We start from the raw sequence: 15,486 nt of genomic DNA, 5'->3' as shown, positions 1-15,486 counted from the left end.
AGGTACCAAAACATATTTTTCCAGGTGCAGAGCTATATAATACATCTTTCACATGGGAATGGCTTTAAACCTCATTTAAGGAGTCTGAAGGACCACTGTTGTACCTTTTTGAGTCTATTTTTGCTGGATTCAAAGAATTTCCGAGAATAGAGAGAGTACACAATATAACAGTAGGTGAGTGTTTGGCTCAAAAGATGGATGGTAGAGAAAAAAAAAGACGTATTCATTCAAGTTTAGCAGCATGAGCATGTTCCTATCTGTCCTTGGGTCATATGAACATGCAAACACACACACACCTGTGCTACCACTTCCCACTCAGTCGCACCGTCCTCGCTGGGGTGGATGCCATAGTTCCAGCGTCTCTGCAGCACGTTCAGCACCGGCTCAGCCGACACGTTGAACTTGGAGGACCAGCGCACCTCTAACACGCCAGACAGCATCTCCTCAAACACTAGCTCCTTCCTGGGCTTCAGTGGAGCACCTGGTCACGAGGAGTATTAAGATCAATTAATAAAGCTTTTTATAAAATGAACTTCTCATTATCTCTAGCCGCTTTATCCTTCTACAGGGTCGCAGGCAAGCTGGAGCCTATCCCAGCTGACTACGGGTGAAAGGCGGGGTACACCCTGGACAAGTCGCCAGGTCATCACAGGGCTGACACATAGACACAGACAGCCATTCACACTCACACGTACGGTCAATTTAGAGTCACCAGTTAACCTAACCTGCATGTCTTTGGACTGTGGGGGAAACTGGAGCACCCGGAGGAAACCCACGCAGACACAGGGAGAACATGCAAACTCCACACAGAAAGGCCCTCGTCGGCCACGGGGCTCGAACCCGGACCTTCTTGCTGTGAGGCGACAGCGCTAACCACTACACCACCGTGCCGCCCAAAATGAACTTATATGAAATGAAAATACTAAGCTCTCAGTTCTGTGGGCTTCCTGGACTGGCTTTAAAAGAACTAGCAAAGTAATGGGTTAGATTAAGTAAGGAATAAACATGATGGGACATGCTTTTCTAGGAAAATAATCAATGACAAGGTGGTGTGATGGACAGGCAGAGTTACTGTCACCACATCAAAGTTGATTATTGTCCAATAACAGCATGCCCTGAAGTGCTTTATTTCTCTTGTACCATTTTTACACAATGAACTTTTTAATCGGTGTATTGCTGACGTAATCCTACATTTATTCTACAAAACAAGTAAACAGTCCTTCCCCTTTTAGTCGTTCGCTTTTCTGTCTTGAAGCACTGGCACTGGAGACTCCTTCCAAAAATCTACATAATAAACAGCAAAGTTTGTTTGTTTGTCTTGAGCTAACGTTGCCATTTCTTGACAGATTTTCACCAAATTTGGCAAGTAGGTCAGGGGGTGACCCAGAATTTTGCAGATATAAACAAAATTCATATATGGGCCCCAAGGAGGTCCCTGGGGGGCACAACATCCACCCACCCCCTCCCTCAATGCCTTTCACATTACATTTATCAACACAAACTCTCGACAGATCTTCACTAAACTTGGCACGTAGGTATAGGAGATAGCCACAATTTGGCAGAACTCAGAAATTCCATATTTGGGCCCCAGGGGGTCCACGGTGGGCCCCTGGGTGGTGGATGTTTGGATTTTTATTTGTCTTGGGTTAACGTCACCATTTCTCGACGGATCATCACCAAATTTAACATGGAAGTCTGGGGGCAACCCAGAATTTTGCAAAACCCAGGCAACGCCAGGTAACCTGCTAGTAATAAATAAAACATCTCCAAGAAACTGAAACATTTCATCATATTTGATTTTTTGAATTAGTTAATGGAGCATCCTTAAAACTTTTTTGGGACAGAATGAATGAGTGGTTAGTTACAAAGAACGTAATGCCTGTTTTTGAATATCATCTTAAGTTTGGTATTTTTATGGAAAACAAATGTTGAATTTTGTGTAATAATAATAATAATAATCTGATTATGGGTAAATTTTATATACACAAATGTAGATGTTTTTTAAGGTTGATCCAAGTTTTGTAGCATTTAAGAATGATTTGCAAGTTTTCTTGAAGTCCTTAACAAGAATGAAAAAGAAGAGTGCCTTACTGTCACACTTCCGGGCTCACCGTCCGTCTGCCTCAACCCTCAGGACTCCATTTCCCATAATCCCCCTCACACACCACTTAAAAGCACAACTTTATTCATCACACACTTGTGAAATTTCCTCTCTGCATTTAACCCATCTGAAGCAGTGAACACACACGCACACACGTGAGCAATGAGCACACACACATACCCAGAGCAGTGGGCAGCCATGCTAATAGCACTCGGGGAGCAGTTGGGAGTTAGGTGCCTCGCTCAAGGGCACCTCAGCCCAAGGCCGTCCCATATTAACCTAACCGCATGTCTTTACTACCATGTGCACTCCGTCAACCAATCTGGAACCACTTCATAGCACGGGCGATTGCTCTAAGACAATGAGGGAGGCTCAGCTTCCTCTAAAAATGACGAACATCGTGTAGGATGAATTGTGCTAGGCTTATGTTATAGCCGACCTTATAACATTGCTATTTCAGATCCAGAATCATAGAAATATATGTGCTCAACCCAACTACAGTGCGAAATCATTCCGTTATAACTTTAATGTGTGCGTGAGTTTTTCCCCCTCGTGACAGCGCGATGCAGCGCAGCCTCAGTGGACTTCAATGGCATTTGGGAGCTCTGCGCTTTTCAATCTCAAAATGCAAGACGATTATTGGACAAATACTGCGAAAATGCCCGCCCACGGAGTCTAACGGACTCCCAGCCTCAGTGGACTTCAATGGCATTTGGGAGCTCTGCGCTTTTCAATCTCAAAATGCAAGACGGTTATTGGACAAATACTGCGAAAATGCCCGCCCACGGACTCCCAGCCTCACATGGGAGGGACATGGCAGTTTCCGCGAGGAGACTGGTGATTGGTGAAAGCGGCCGGATATTTTCTTTGATTGACAGCTCGTTTCAACTATAGACAGGCAGCGGTGAATTTCAGTTCAGTCCCATGCGGATTCGCAAGTGGTGTGGTGTACTGTAAGAGATCAGCTTACATTTTGATTACATTCATTACATACGGTTTCTACCAGCTTTTTTAGTTTGTATATATTTTCATTGTAAATAAAGTGTAAATATAGTGTTGTCAAGTTTGCTATCTTAGTTCCAGAAATTTCATTTATTTGAGTGACTGAACTTGAACTTGAGGGGGCTAGTCAGCTAGCAAGAAAGCTGCGCACGGATGCCAAGCATTGCTGATTTAATTTTGGCGAAGCCATTTGCCAGTCTTCCTTTCGAGGAAAAAATTAAAATTAAAGAGCAGGGTAGACCAACGCCTCAAATTGACTTGGTGAAAAAGGTAGGGAATAATACTCGTTCCTTTCAGCTCTCCTGGTACGAGAAAGTGAATTGGCTAACAGCAAGTGACCCACATCAACAACAGTAAATAGGCTACTTTAGTAATATGTCATGGATGGACCAAAAATATAGAATCTATTTAAAATGTTTATGCTGAGTATATTATATTGGAACATATATTTTTCTGGATATGAATTAAACACAGCTACAATTTGGAAAACATTTTTAAACAAAAACACAGCCGAGAACATTTCACACTACAGACCTGGATTAAAAGTGAAGGGTTACCAAAATTGTCAATAAAACATTTCTCAGTCAAAATAAGTAAAATATAGGGAAAGTGTCATTGAATGAAATGTGTGGCACCCAGCTCTACTGCTGAGGTTCCTGACAAAGAGCTGCTTTCAATAATGATCAATTTTTAAACCTGCCACAATTTTAAAATATAAAATGCTAAAATATACCCCTCCCCCCCAACACCACCATCATGTATATTGGACAGTAGGCTAATGGGCCAAAAGAACCTGTTATTTCACAGTTTGTGACCCTGCCAACAATCAGCCAGATCAGAGGCAAGAGTATGGGCAAAATTGATGTTTTTTCTTTTAAAATCTGGAAATATCGTAACCGACCAGCCTCCCCTGTTTGAAAGACTACCAGCCACCACTGCTTCATAGGAGTGGTTCACCTGAGTTCTGATCACAATCATCTGTACCCTTTTGTTTTTGTTTGTATTTATACCCCTTTGTCTGTCTTGTCCTTTGCACAGTACTGTCTTCACTTCTTGTAAGCCTACTGAGCGTTATTATCGATTTGTTTCTGTGTATGACCATTTTTGCCTTCCGTTTTTTTCCCCCGTTTTGCCTAGCCCTTGTGTTTTGATTGCCCATCTCTCTTGATTCCCGGTTTCTCAATTATTGCCTGTTTTCTGACTACGATTTGCCTAGCCCTTGTGTTTTGATTGCCCATCTCTCTTAATTCCTGGTTTTTCGACTATTGCCTGTTTACTGACTACGATCTGTCTAGCCCTTGTTACTGTTTTGGATTTCTGTTTTGACCTGGCCTGGCTTTTGTACTCTGATTTTGGATTACCCTTCTCTCATTAAAACTTTGAATTCATTTATAATCCGCGAGCGTCTGGTTTGTCACAGCTGCGTTACACTTACCTGGTGAAAAACCTCACAGGATCTTTAAGGATCCATGAGGATTGTCAAAGACCGGCCAAAGATCCTTAAAGATAATCTTTATAGGATCCTTAAAGGATCTTAGAAAGATCTTCAAAGACCTTCATATGCAAAATCATTTGTAAAGATCCTCAAGCATTTGACAATGATTTTTCAAAGATATTACAAGGATCCTTCTAAGGATCCTGTTAAGATCTTTGCAAGGATCCTTGAGGATTTGATCAGGATCTTTTCAGGATCTTTGTCAAGAGCTTCACAAGATCTTTGCAAGGATCCTGCAAGATGCTCAAGGATTCAACAAGAATCTTTCAAAGATCTTAGAAGGATCCTTTTAGGGATCTTGTTAAGATCTTTACTAGGATCTTTGAGGATGTGATCAGGATCTTTGTCAAAATATCCACAAGATCTTTGCAAAGGTCAAAGATCTTGTCAAGGTCTCTACGAGATCTTTATTAGGATCCTTTAAGCTGCTTGAGGATCTAATGAGGATCTTTATTTTTTTTTAATTATCCTAATTCAACGGAATTCGCAAGGATGGAAATAGATTGAAACTTGCTTAATTATGATGCATAAGAATTCGATAAGAATTTACCAAGGAATCCTGAATAGCCAACATCTTAATAGGATCTTTGAAAGAATCTTTCATGATTTTCAAGGTTTCAAAGATCTTGCAAGGATCTTAAGGATCTTAAAAAACAAAAACCACATTCAATTCCAAACAAAACAATTCTTTATTGATGCTATCATAACATGTCATGAACACAAAGTTATGCTGAACATTCAGGAAAAAGCAAACAGATTGATGAGGATATTGTTATGTTGCCATCTGTTTGCTTTTTCCTGAATGTTCAGCATAACTGTGTTCATGACATGTTATGTTATGATAGCATAAATAAATAATTGTTTTGTTTGGAATTGAATGTGGTTTTTGTTTTTTAATATTCTTGTAGATCTTGTCAAGAATATTAAAGATCCTTGAAGATCTTGGCAAGAATTTCAAAGATCCTTGAAGAACTTGGCAAGAACTTTGAAGATTCTTGTAGATCCTTGAAGATCTTGGCAAGAAAACTGAAGATCCTTGAAGATCTTCTCAATAACTTTAAAGATCTTGACAAGAATTTTAAAAATCCTTGAAGAGCTTAACAAGAATTTTAAAAGATCCTTGTACATCTTGGCAAGAATTTTAAAGATCTTGACAAGAATTCTAAAGATCCTTGAAGATCTTGAAAACAACTTTGAATATCCTTGTAGATCCTTGAAGATCTTGAAAATAACTTTTGAAGATCCTTGTAGATCCTTGAAGATCTTGAAAATAACTTTGAAGATCCTTGAAGATCTTGGCAAGAATTTTAAAGTTCCTTGAAGATCTTTTGAGGATCTTTGTTGAGATCCTCAACAGGATCCTCAGAGAGCCTCACAAAGAACTTTACGGATCCTTGAAGATCCTTGAAAGATTTTCACCAGGGTAAGTTATTGATTAAACTCTTTTTACATTTTATTTTCATTGACATGTTTTTCTTTGGGCGGCACGGTGGTGTAGTGGTTAGCGCTGTCGCCTCACAGCAAGAAGGTCCGAGTTCGAGCCCCGTGGCCGGCGAGGGCCTTTTTGTGTGGAGTTTGCATGTTCTCCCTGTGTCCGCATGGGTTTCCTCCAGGTGCTCCGGTTTCCCCCACAGTCCAAAGACATGCAAGTTAGGTTAACTGGTGACTCTAAATTGACCGTAGGTGTGAGTGTGAATGGTTGTCTGTGTCTATGTGTCAGCCCTGTGATGACCTGGCGACTTGTCCAGGGTGTACCCCGCCTTTCGCCCGTAGTCAGCTGGGATAGGCTCCAGCTTGCCTGCGACCCTGTAGAACAGGATAAAGCGGCTAGAGATAATGAGATGAGATGTTTTTCTTTTTTTATTTGTTTTGTTATTATTATTATTATTATTATTATTATTTGATTATGTCATATGCTGCTTGGAATTTTTGCTGAGTGTATGTAAAAGAGATATTGCCTGTTTTGTTATTTGAAAATGAGTAATAAGTTCTGGAAAAAAAAAAGTTAATGGAGCATCTATTATATAAACCCCTGTGTTAGCTGGGACTATAGAAATGATAGTGTTATTATAATAAGCACATGAACATAAACCTGTGAACTGCCTTACAGCCGGACCTGTTCGTATTTCTGAATAAAGGACAAAGAGTCATTACATTGTGTCGGTGCATTTGCTTTCCCTTGTGTGTGTGTGTGTGTGTGTGTGTGTGTGTGTGTGTGTGTGTGTGTGTGTGTGTGTGTGTGTGTGTTTTCGCCCACTAGTGCCAAGCAGAAAGGCAGGTTTTTAAACGATGGGTTGGCAAACCAGGAGTGAGGGAAGGTGTTTGGGCACCCCCTAGAGTGGCACCACCTAATTATTTATATCTAGCACAAGGTTGCATTTGAGGAATATCTAGAGAATGACATTTACTGTTTTGTCGTGTTATACCTCTGTAGAGGTTTTTGGGCGGTTGGCACGTGTGCCCGCAGCCGTTAGCGCAGCACTTCTTGTGTCCCGGACACTCGTTGTCCTCCTCACAGCTCTCCACACAGGCGGCTGCGAATCCGCTGGCTCGTTCTGGGGCCGGACAGTCGCCCTGTTTCAGCACTATTACAGAACGCAGGAACTCACAGCTCGTCACACACTCGCCATGACGCTTGGCAAACACACGCTGGGACAAAGAGGACACAGGAAACTGCGTCAGCACAATCGCATACATTTGCTTTTAAAGCAGGAATAAATATTACAGCATTCATTTCCCGGAACATCTCTATTTAGCCTTTTAGGCAAAATCATGGCCAGTAAAAACAAGTTCATTTATGATTTATGAGAACTGGTGTACAAGAAATGGGCAAACCCTCATAGCTGGGAATGTATGATAACTAAATTTGACATCTTATATCATTACATCATTCGAGAAGAAAATGCTGAACCTTGTATTTGTTACTGGCTATTTATATGTTCGACGTGCCATGCATTTATAAGTAGACCGAGCACTGAATTATTAAGCAAGCATAATGTGTATGTGCTAATTGCGTTCTATCTTTTTGGCAGTAAATCTATGAGTTAAACTGGTACTGCATGTGTTATTAATATATAAAACCATCAAACTGGATGAAGTAGTTGGCACAGACGCAGATCTCAAGATGTTTGAAAATCCCATTGTTCTTGTAATTTTATGAATCATGTAACAGGAAAGGAGAAACACTCCTTAGCCAAAAATCATTTCATATTATACAATAACATATTTACACACACACACACACACACACACACACACACACACACACACACTTTGAACAATTACAGGATACACAACGTCAATTGAAGTCTGTATGAAAGAAAAAAATGGATTTTAATAAAAGGAAGTTAATTTGGGGTGTTATGATTGTCTGCTAATATGGGAGCCAAGTCGATCAGAAAGAACAATAGACATTCAGCAGGATTTAGAGAACCAGAGCACCAGCGTCAGCCGTTCTGGATCAGAGAGTGCTCGAAGAGCAACCTTGAGAGAAATTGTGAGGAATTCTGTAGCCAGTACCTCGCATGGCTCTCGACAGGATCCATCCCTCTGTTCCCAAGATTCTTTGCACGGCTCCAGGCACTGCGCACAGACAGGAGAGAGTTAGATTAGTCTACCACCAGCAGTTTTTATAGAAAAGCCGCCTATTAAATGAGCAAAAGGTTGTGGCGCTGATGTGTGTCTATAAACTGTTTAGTCCTGATTTGCTTTCTGTTCCTCTTTGAGGTGACACGAAAGAAAGAAAATCCTGCACTTGAGCCCTCAGCAAGATTTGACATTTACATTTAGCAATGCAAATGTACTCTCTATTCTTGTCCCGGTAATATGCCTTGACATTCTGCTCTCTCTCTCTCTCTCCTCTCCTGGCTTCATCTCTGGTGTCCTCTATCCAGTCATTCCAAGAGGAACACTTCTCCTCCTGCATGACTGAGCAGGGGTCTGTGCGCCTCGGGGGAATTCGCATTTCCAATTTCATGCTGTATTAATGAGACACGCCGGTCACTTTGCCATAACGCTGTGTTTAAAGGGAGAGTGAAACTAACACGGATACACAATTAATCATGTTTTAACTGTGAGCACAAGTTCCCTTAGTTAATTATGCAATATGGTTTATACTGACTGAAGCTTCAGGTTCACGCTTCAACAATCGATTTGTTTGCACACTCTGGGAACATATTGAATTGTACATATAGTTGTAATTTAAAATATTAACCTTTCTCCACTGAACCTTAAAACCTAACATATTTATCACATCAAACATTAACCATTAGTAATTTACTTTAAAAGCCATATGGATTATCATTGAAAATATTAATCATTAGGCATTTCGTCTTGCATATTTATGCTTTATCCAATTTGTTCTTTCTATTTGCTTATTATAAATTTGTTCTTTTTTTATTCATAGATTTTTGATTACATTTTTATTTTCTATACTTTCTGCTTCTTCTCTTGCCCACTCCCATATTTGCTTTTTTGTCTTGTTAAAGCTGCATTTTAATGTGCGAATGGTGAAACGTAAACTCAGTTCCTTATCAAGAACAACAGCAGCTGTTTGAAGTATCATCTGTGATCACTTGCCTATGTAAATCCATATGCATGTGTACGTATGCTTAAGTGTGTGTGGCTGCTCAGAGGACTATTTTGGGCCAAATGAGAAAAGCCGTTTATCTCAGAGGGCAGACGTTTAAAAGAGCGCGTGAGCAGGTTGTCGGAAACTATGAATAATGGCAGCGAGGCTAAGGGGGACTGAAAGTGAGCACGACTAGCCTGTTTTATAGAGCACATTGTGGCTAGGAACCTGCTGAAAAAGGCCTGAGGCGAGAGCACACTAATCACCCCAAACACCCTCAGCACGCTGGTGGAAGATTCTGCATCCTGCCTATGATTCCCATGTACACTCCCCTCATAAACACCGGTAGTTCTCTGGTAGCTATTTAAATGGCTTTAAATCGTTATATCTATCACCGCCTCCAACTGCTCATCTGGAGTTAAATATAAATAAAAATGATGGTGTGAAAAGATAAAGAGTGCACAACAGAGACTTACAAATCAACTTAAGAGATCGATGCTCCTTGGTGGAAAACTGAGTAGCCCAGCAGATGCAGATTTTGTGACCTGTTAGTTTTAATTCATAGGTGTTTATTGGACGAGAAGGAAAAACTGACTCCTTAATGACTTGACAAAGCTTTCATTTGGCGTGGATGTTTAAATGTAATACACTTTTTTTTCAGAAACATAACTCTCCAGTCACCTCATGGTTAAACACTGAGGAAAAAAAAATAATGACACGAGCCAAACTCAAATAATCTTTTTATGAGTGATGTGAGGACAGAATTAGAGGTGGACAGTAACGAAGTACATTTACTTGAGTACTGTATTTAAGTACACTTTTTGAGTATCTGTACTTTACTTGAGTATTATTTTTTGGGGGAAACTTACGACTTTAACTTCACTACATTTGAAAGGCAAATATCGTACTTTTCACTCCACTACATTTCTATCAAGGTCCTTGTTACTATGAAGCAGCTTTGAAAGTGGATGCTTTTTCTTTTCTAAAATGTGATTGTTTTTTTTCGTAGGTGACACTGAGACAGACGATCAGTAATCATTAGGGTCACGTCACGTCCATAGACTGTATAAAATCAAGTTTAATGATTTCTCAGCAGCGTTATTTGAACACGATCAGTCGATGGCAGAATGGAAGGAGGCGGTTCTTCTGGAGAATGTACGCACCCATGGACCACAAACCCATGTTTCAGTTTTCTGAAAGGATTAACAATTTATTTCATTTTCCATGTTTGCTTTGTTTGCCGAAAACAAACCACATCACGGCCTGCAAAACTCGCCGTCCAACCTGCAGAAGTATATTGAGGTCTGTAAATGTTTTATTCCAAGAGAAAGCTTGCGATGAAGTTGTCTGTGCTTTTAGAGCTAGCGATAACGTTGCAATACCTATGCAGTCTGGTTAGTCAAATGACTTTCTATGGATTTGCCTGCCAAGTTGCCGTAGTCTTGTCCACAGCTAACATTAACACATAGCTAGTTAACTTGGACACTGTTAGTTAGCATGTAAAAACGGAGTTAACGCTAACATGAATAACGTTAACTTATCTGAAGTCCTTTCAGAAATATGTTTTAGCATAATCTTGCCAAATAAACAAAATGTAGAAATCTTTCTTTTCTAGTAACGTTAGCTACCCAATATGATTTCGAGTTAGAAAAGAGTTTGCTAGCATGTCAGGTGGAGTTTCACTGACTAACTAGCTTAACGTTAAACCACCATGATGGCACAGCATGCGTTCATTTTGTGAATTCACATTTCTGTCTTTGGTAACGGCATTAGGTTTTGTCAGCGTTGTGGCAATAATACAACGATGCGTTGACAGAAAATGTATTTTTAATACTTAAGTATTTTTAAAAGCAAGTACTTCAGTACTTTAAGTAAAAATTTGACTGGACAACTTTCACTTGTATCAGAGTAACGTTTGACCAGTGGGATCTGGACTTTGACTTAAGTAATGAAGCTGGGTAATTTGTCCACCTCTGGACAGAATACACCTAACATCTCACATCTAAAATATTCACTAATGACTTGCTGACTTTTTGAGCAGGGTGAAAACACAACGTGATCATATACGTACTTGTTCGTTTCCTTTAGTCTGTATTAATTCAATTAACTTGCAAGCTACATGGCTATACATTATTACATTATGTTACCACTTCCACTTTTTAGCCTAGTTAGATTTCTGGGCAAAAAAAAAAAAAAGAGACTGGAGCATTCACATTGGGGTGGACAAGCGATTGAATTGATCATTCCTTCACTCCTGTAAGCATTACAAATCCTTAACCATCTAGCCACCATGGCAGATTCGCTCAGTTTATTGCCCTGTTCCTTGCATGATCCGTCTTATCAAACTGACCTTATTTACAGCCAAGCTGCAGACACTTAATCTCCAGGCTTTGCACTATTCATAAACCTTTCATACTGCAAACCACTGCCTTGATAGACCCTTGTATTCAGGAGTACATTCTAATCTGTCAGACTCTGAGCAGCGCGGCACTCGGCTTACTCAACAGCTCTCTCAGCTTGAATATATCACCCTTATATGATGCATTCCATATTCGGTGGGGAAAACCACAGGACCTGCCTATTAATCACATGCACCTGAGCCAAATCTGTGGTCCTGGAGGATTAAAACAACTGGCCCTGAAAAGCACGGGAGTGCAGTGATCACCTTTCTAAAACCACCCTTCAGCTCGTGCCAAGCTTTCACGCGAGGCCCTGCTAATCCACTCGAATGATCCTGAAAGCGTCGTACCGGTATTATACCCCAGCGCCGGTTAGTTTTCCGCCCCATTTCAGGCGCAAATCGAGCATTCCTTTCCACGCTGCAAAATAAAGGTTATTTAAGAGCAGCAGACAGAGGGAAAAGAGGTCGCTCCAACAGCACGCGGACGATCTGGAGCCTTAAATAACTTCACACCTGCGCTGTCCAGATACAACTCATCGTGTAATTATCATTCTCTTGATGTGATTAGTTAGATGTGTTAGGGAGCATCATCACAGCTCTCCCTCTGAGACTGTAACCTTTCTTTCAGTCTTCTTTCACTCCATCTTCATCCAAGTTGAGACTCACGCAGTTATCTCTACTACTTGCTTCTGGTCAAATGGGGCAATTTTTTTCCCCTCTGTCAGCTCCCGTGACATCAAGTTGCTCATGGTGTCTTCTGCCTCACTTGCAAGTCGCTTTGGATAAAAGTGAATGTCAAATCAATAAATGTAAATGTAAATTCAGGGTATTTGGACAAACTGTGGGTCAAATTTATGTCGCCCAGACATTCATGACATGTAGATGTCTGGGTTATTATCTTTTTTTTTTTGTAATTTCCTCAAAGACAAATTGGTTCAAAAACCAGAAAAAGAAAAGAAAAAAGAAAAAAAAAACACTACTCCAACCAGTGAACAAGGCTGGGAAGGAGATTGGAGCATTTACTTGCCTGGTGGGCTAGCGAATTAATTTATGATTTGTCCACCCTTGATATATAATCTGCATTTTAGCCAAGCGTGACTCTACAAGGCAAATCAAAGACATTTCTGGTTTGGACAGTTGTTTGAACCGCGAGTTGTTGCAAGAACCAAACCACATAAGAACTATCCATGCATAATGCTAGCTCTAGGTAAAGGGCAGGACGTTCACTCCAGGGTTTGAGAACATACCCAGCTAATGCCAAAGGGGAGAGAGGGAGAGAGAGAGAGAGAGAGAGAGAGAGAGAGAGAGAGAGAACACATTTGTCTGTGGTTTCCATTTGAACAAACTGCATTTGCTTTACAACGTTTCTAGGCCAAAATTAGTGGGCCCTTTGCCATGTTTCTCTTTCCTGAGATTCTCATTCACTGAGTGGCCACAAATGAATGTGTGGACATAATCGCAGCAGCTTAGAGTGCTCTCATGGGATATACTAATTATTCTGCTGACATTTAAATATGGCGTGCTTATAAGGTTGCAGAAATGTAATGACATTCAGCGAAAGTGCAGACTGACGACGGATTTTCTTGTACTGTTAATGACTCGACAGGACGTTTAAATGGGCAAATCTCTGGATAATCCCGTTGGAGTGCTGCTTAAGTGTTGCGACTGTGTCCCTGTGCTTTGGAGCGGCTGACTCAGTGATGAAAAGTGACATTTAACGTTAGTTTTATCATGAAACATGACACAAACCCACATTTTGATATGAAGTACCTAGCTTGTGCCCTTTGGGTAGAAATAAAAAGAGCCAATGGCTTAAGTGAATTAAAATGATGGCACATGACTGGCTCATGTGCCTAATATGCTGTATGTGATTGCTATATTTATAGAATATGTAGTTAATAAAATTCCATCCATTCATCCATTATCTGTAACCACTTATCCTGTGCAGGGTCGCAGGCAAGCTGGAGCCCATCCCAGCTGACTATGGGCGAGAGGTTGGGTACACCCTGGACAAGTCACCAGATCATCGCAGGGCTGACACAGTTAATAAAATTATTATTATTATTGTTATTATTATTATCTTCACGATGAATTAATATTGCTTTCTATTTATTTCTTACTTATTTACTTTATTTCTTTTCTGGCTGCTAAATGACTGATTTTGTAAAGAACTTTGTGTTTGTTTTTTTCATTTATTCATATATTTATTCATGAGTGTTTTACTGGGAAATATATCACTTGTATATTTCATACGAGCTCCATCTGGAACATGGAGAACCAAAGCCGTGACATAAATCTCTCTATTTTTTTCGTGGTCCAAATTCTGCGCTCTGATTGGCTGGCGAGCGGGTCCGTATCCTACTGTATGGACCCCAGTTACGGACCTCTGGTGACTCACTCGTTCACAACAACAACAAACGTAGCATTTTTTGTCAACATTTATCTTTTTTTATAAGATTTATTTATAAGATTATTAAAAATCTTGTAAATTTTTGCCAGCATTTCTCAGGAGAATAGCATTAATTTTACATCATGGATAGCGATAACGACAGTGTTCACAGTGAAAGCGAGTTTTACTACCCTGAGGAAGAAGAAATAAAAGAAAACATTTCAGGAGAAAGCTAAAAACCTGTAACTTGCTAACGGCAAGCAAAAACATGGCTGAATCCTGAATGACTCAGTTTTGTATAAATAGGGGACTACATAGGCAGCAAAATGTAGTTTTTTTTCCTGCCATGGAAGTGCACTTGGATATCGAGGAGGAAGCAATTTGCATTACAGCTGTGAATGAGGATTCAAAATGGCGGCTTGCTTCTGCTTGGTTTTCCCTTTCGGGTGCTCTCGTTTTCTGTTAGAATTTGGTAAAGAAAAAAATAAATATATTATTTACCAGCTTAAGGTCGATCCGTATGGTGAAATACCGTGACCTCGGCCTTGAATACTGACCTTGGCCCAGAGGGCCTCGGTCGGTACTTTCAAGACCTTGGTCACAGTATTTCAGGATACAGACCTCTCAGCTGGTAAATAACATATATACAGTATACGTCTCTCGTGAGGAAATCGATGAATTGTTTTGATAAATTTGGATACTTTTTGTTTGTGAATGTAAAATATAATAAAAAGAAAAATCACACACTGGCTTGAAGATATGAAGTTTATCTTCTTGTGTTGAAAAAGTTGCATTTTTCATATGAAATACATCACGGATTTGCGTGACATATTTCACGATATTTCACTCCGATGATGTCACTCCCAGTGTTTTCCTGCTGAATAGACGTACATTGTCAAAATGGTGAACCGGTCCAAAATTAAAATTCTTTTGATCAACTTGCGTATTTTTTTGTGGATGTGTCCATGTAATATAAAGAACATTACACGGTGGCACGAAGATATGAAGGTTATCTTCTCGTGTTGAAAATATTTTCACTTGTTCGCTTTGCTCACTCGTGAGTATGTTCGCCACTCACAGATAAACTTAATATCTTCATGCAACTGTGTTTATTTTATATTATATATATATATATATATATATATATATATATATATATATATATATATATATATATATATGAGTGATTCCACGCTTATGGGTACTGAAATGGGGACATGAACTTATTTTTAAAAATTCACCTAAAACCATTTCTTTTTTTTACCATCAGGTCACAAAACATGTAATCTTTAATGAATGATATGTTAAAAGATAACTTTAATTTTCTGAGATGTAATAAAAACATATTTATATGCCAAAGTCAGAACGTAACAGAAGTGTTGTGGACATATATATTCTCAATTTTAACAATGTACAATTACTTTTTGAAACATAGGAAGGTGATGTTTTAGCAAATATAATTAATAAACGTGTAGTAGAATAAACATACACATTCTTTCAATAAGATTAACATGGTATATAGCTAGAT

General features: G+C 39.7%; 1 protein-coding gene across 1 annotated transcript in view; it reads right to left on the bottom strand.

The window, feature by feature from the left end:
• Positions 1 to 15,486, bottom strand: part of anos1a (anosmin 1a) — a 46,596-nt gene that overhangs the window by 16,331 nt on the left and 14,779 nt on the right. The window contains exons 3-5 of the mRNA XM_060898982.1: positions 8,118 to 8,180; positions 7,025 to 7,247; positions 297 to 481 (exon numbers count right to left, since the gene is read on the bottom strand). Coding sequence (XP_060754965.1) covers positions 297 to 481; positions 7,025 to 7,247; positions 8,118 to 8,180 — 471 coding nt within the window. The remainder of the gene's footprint in view (positions 1 to 296; positions 482 to 7,024; positions 7,248 to 8,117; positions 8,181 to 15,486) is intronic.

Source organism: Neoarius graeffei, chromosome 18 (genome assembly GCF_027579695.1).
Source record: "Neoarius graeffei isolate fNeoGra1 chromosome 18, fNeoGra1.pri, whole genome shotgun sequence".
Lineage (NCBI taxonomy): Eukaryota > Metazoa > Chordata > Actinopteri > Siluriformes > Ariidae > Neoarius > Neoarius graeffei.
This window is presented reverse-complemented; position numbering and strand designations above follow the sequence as displayed.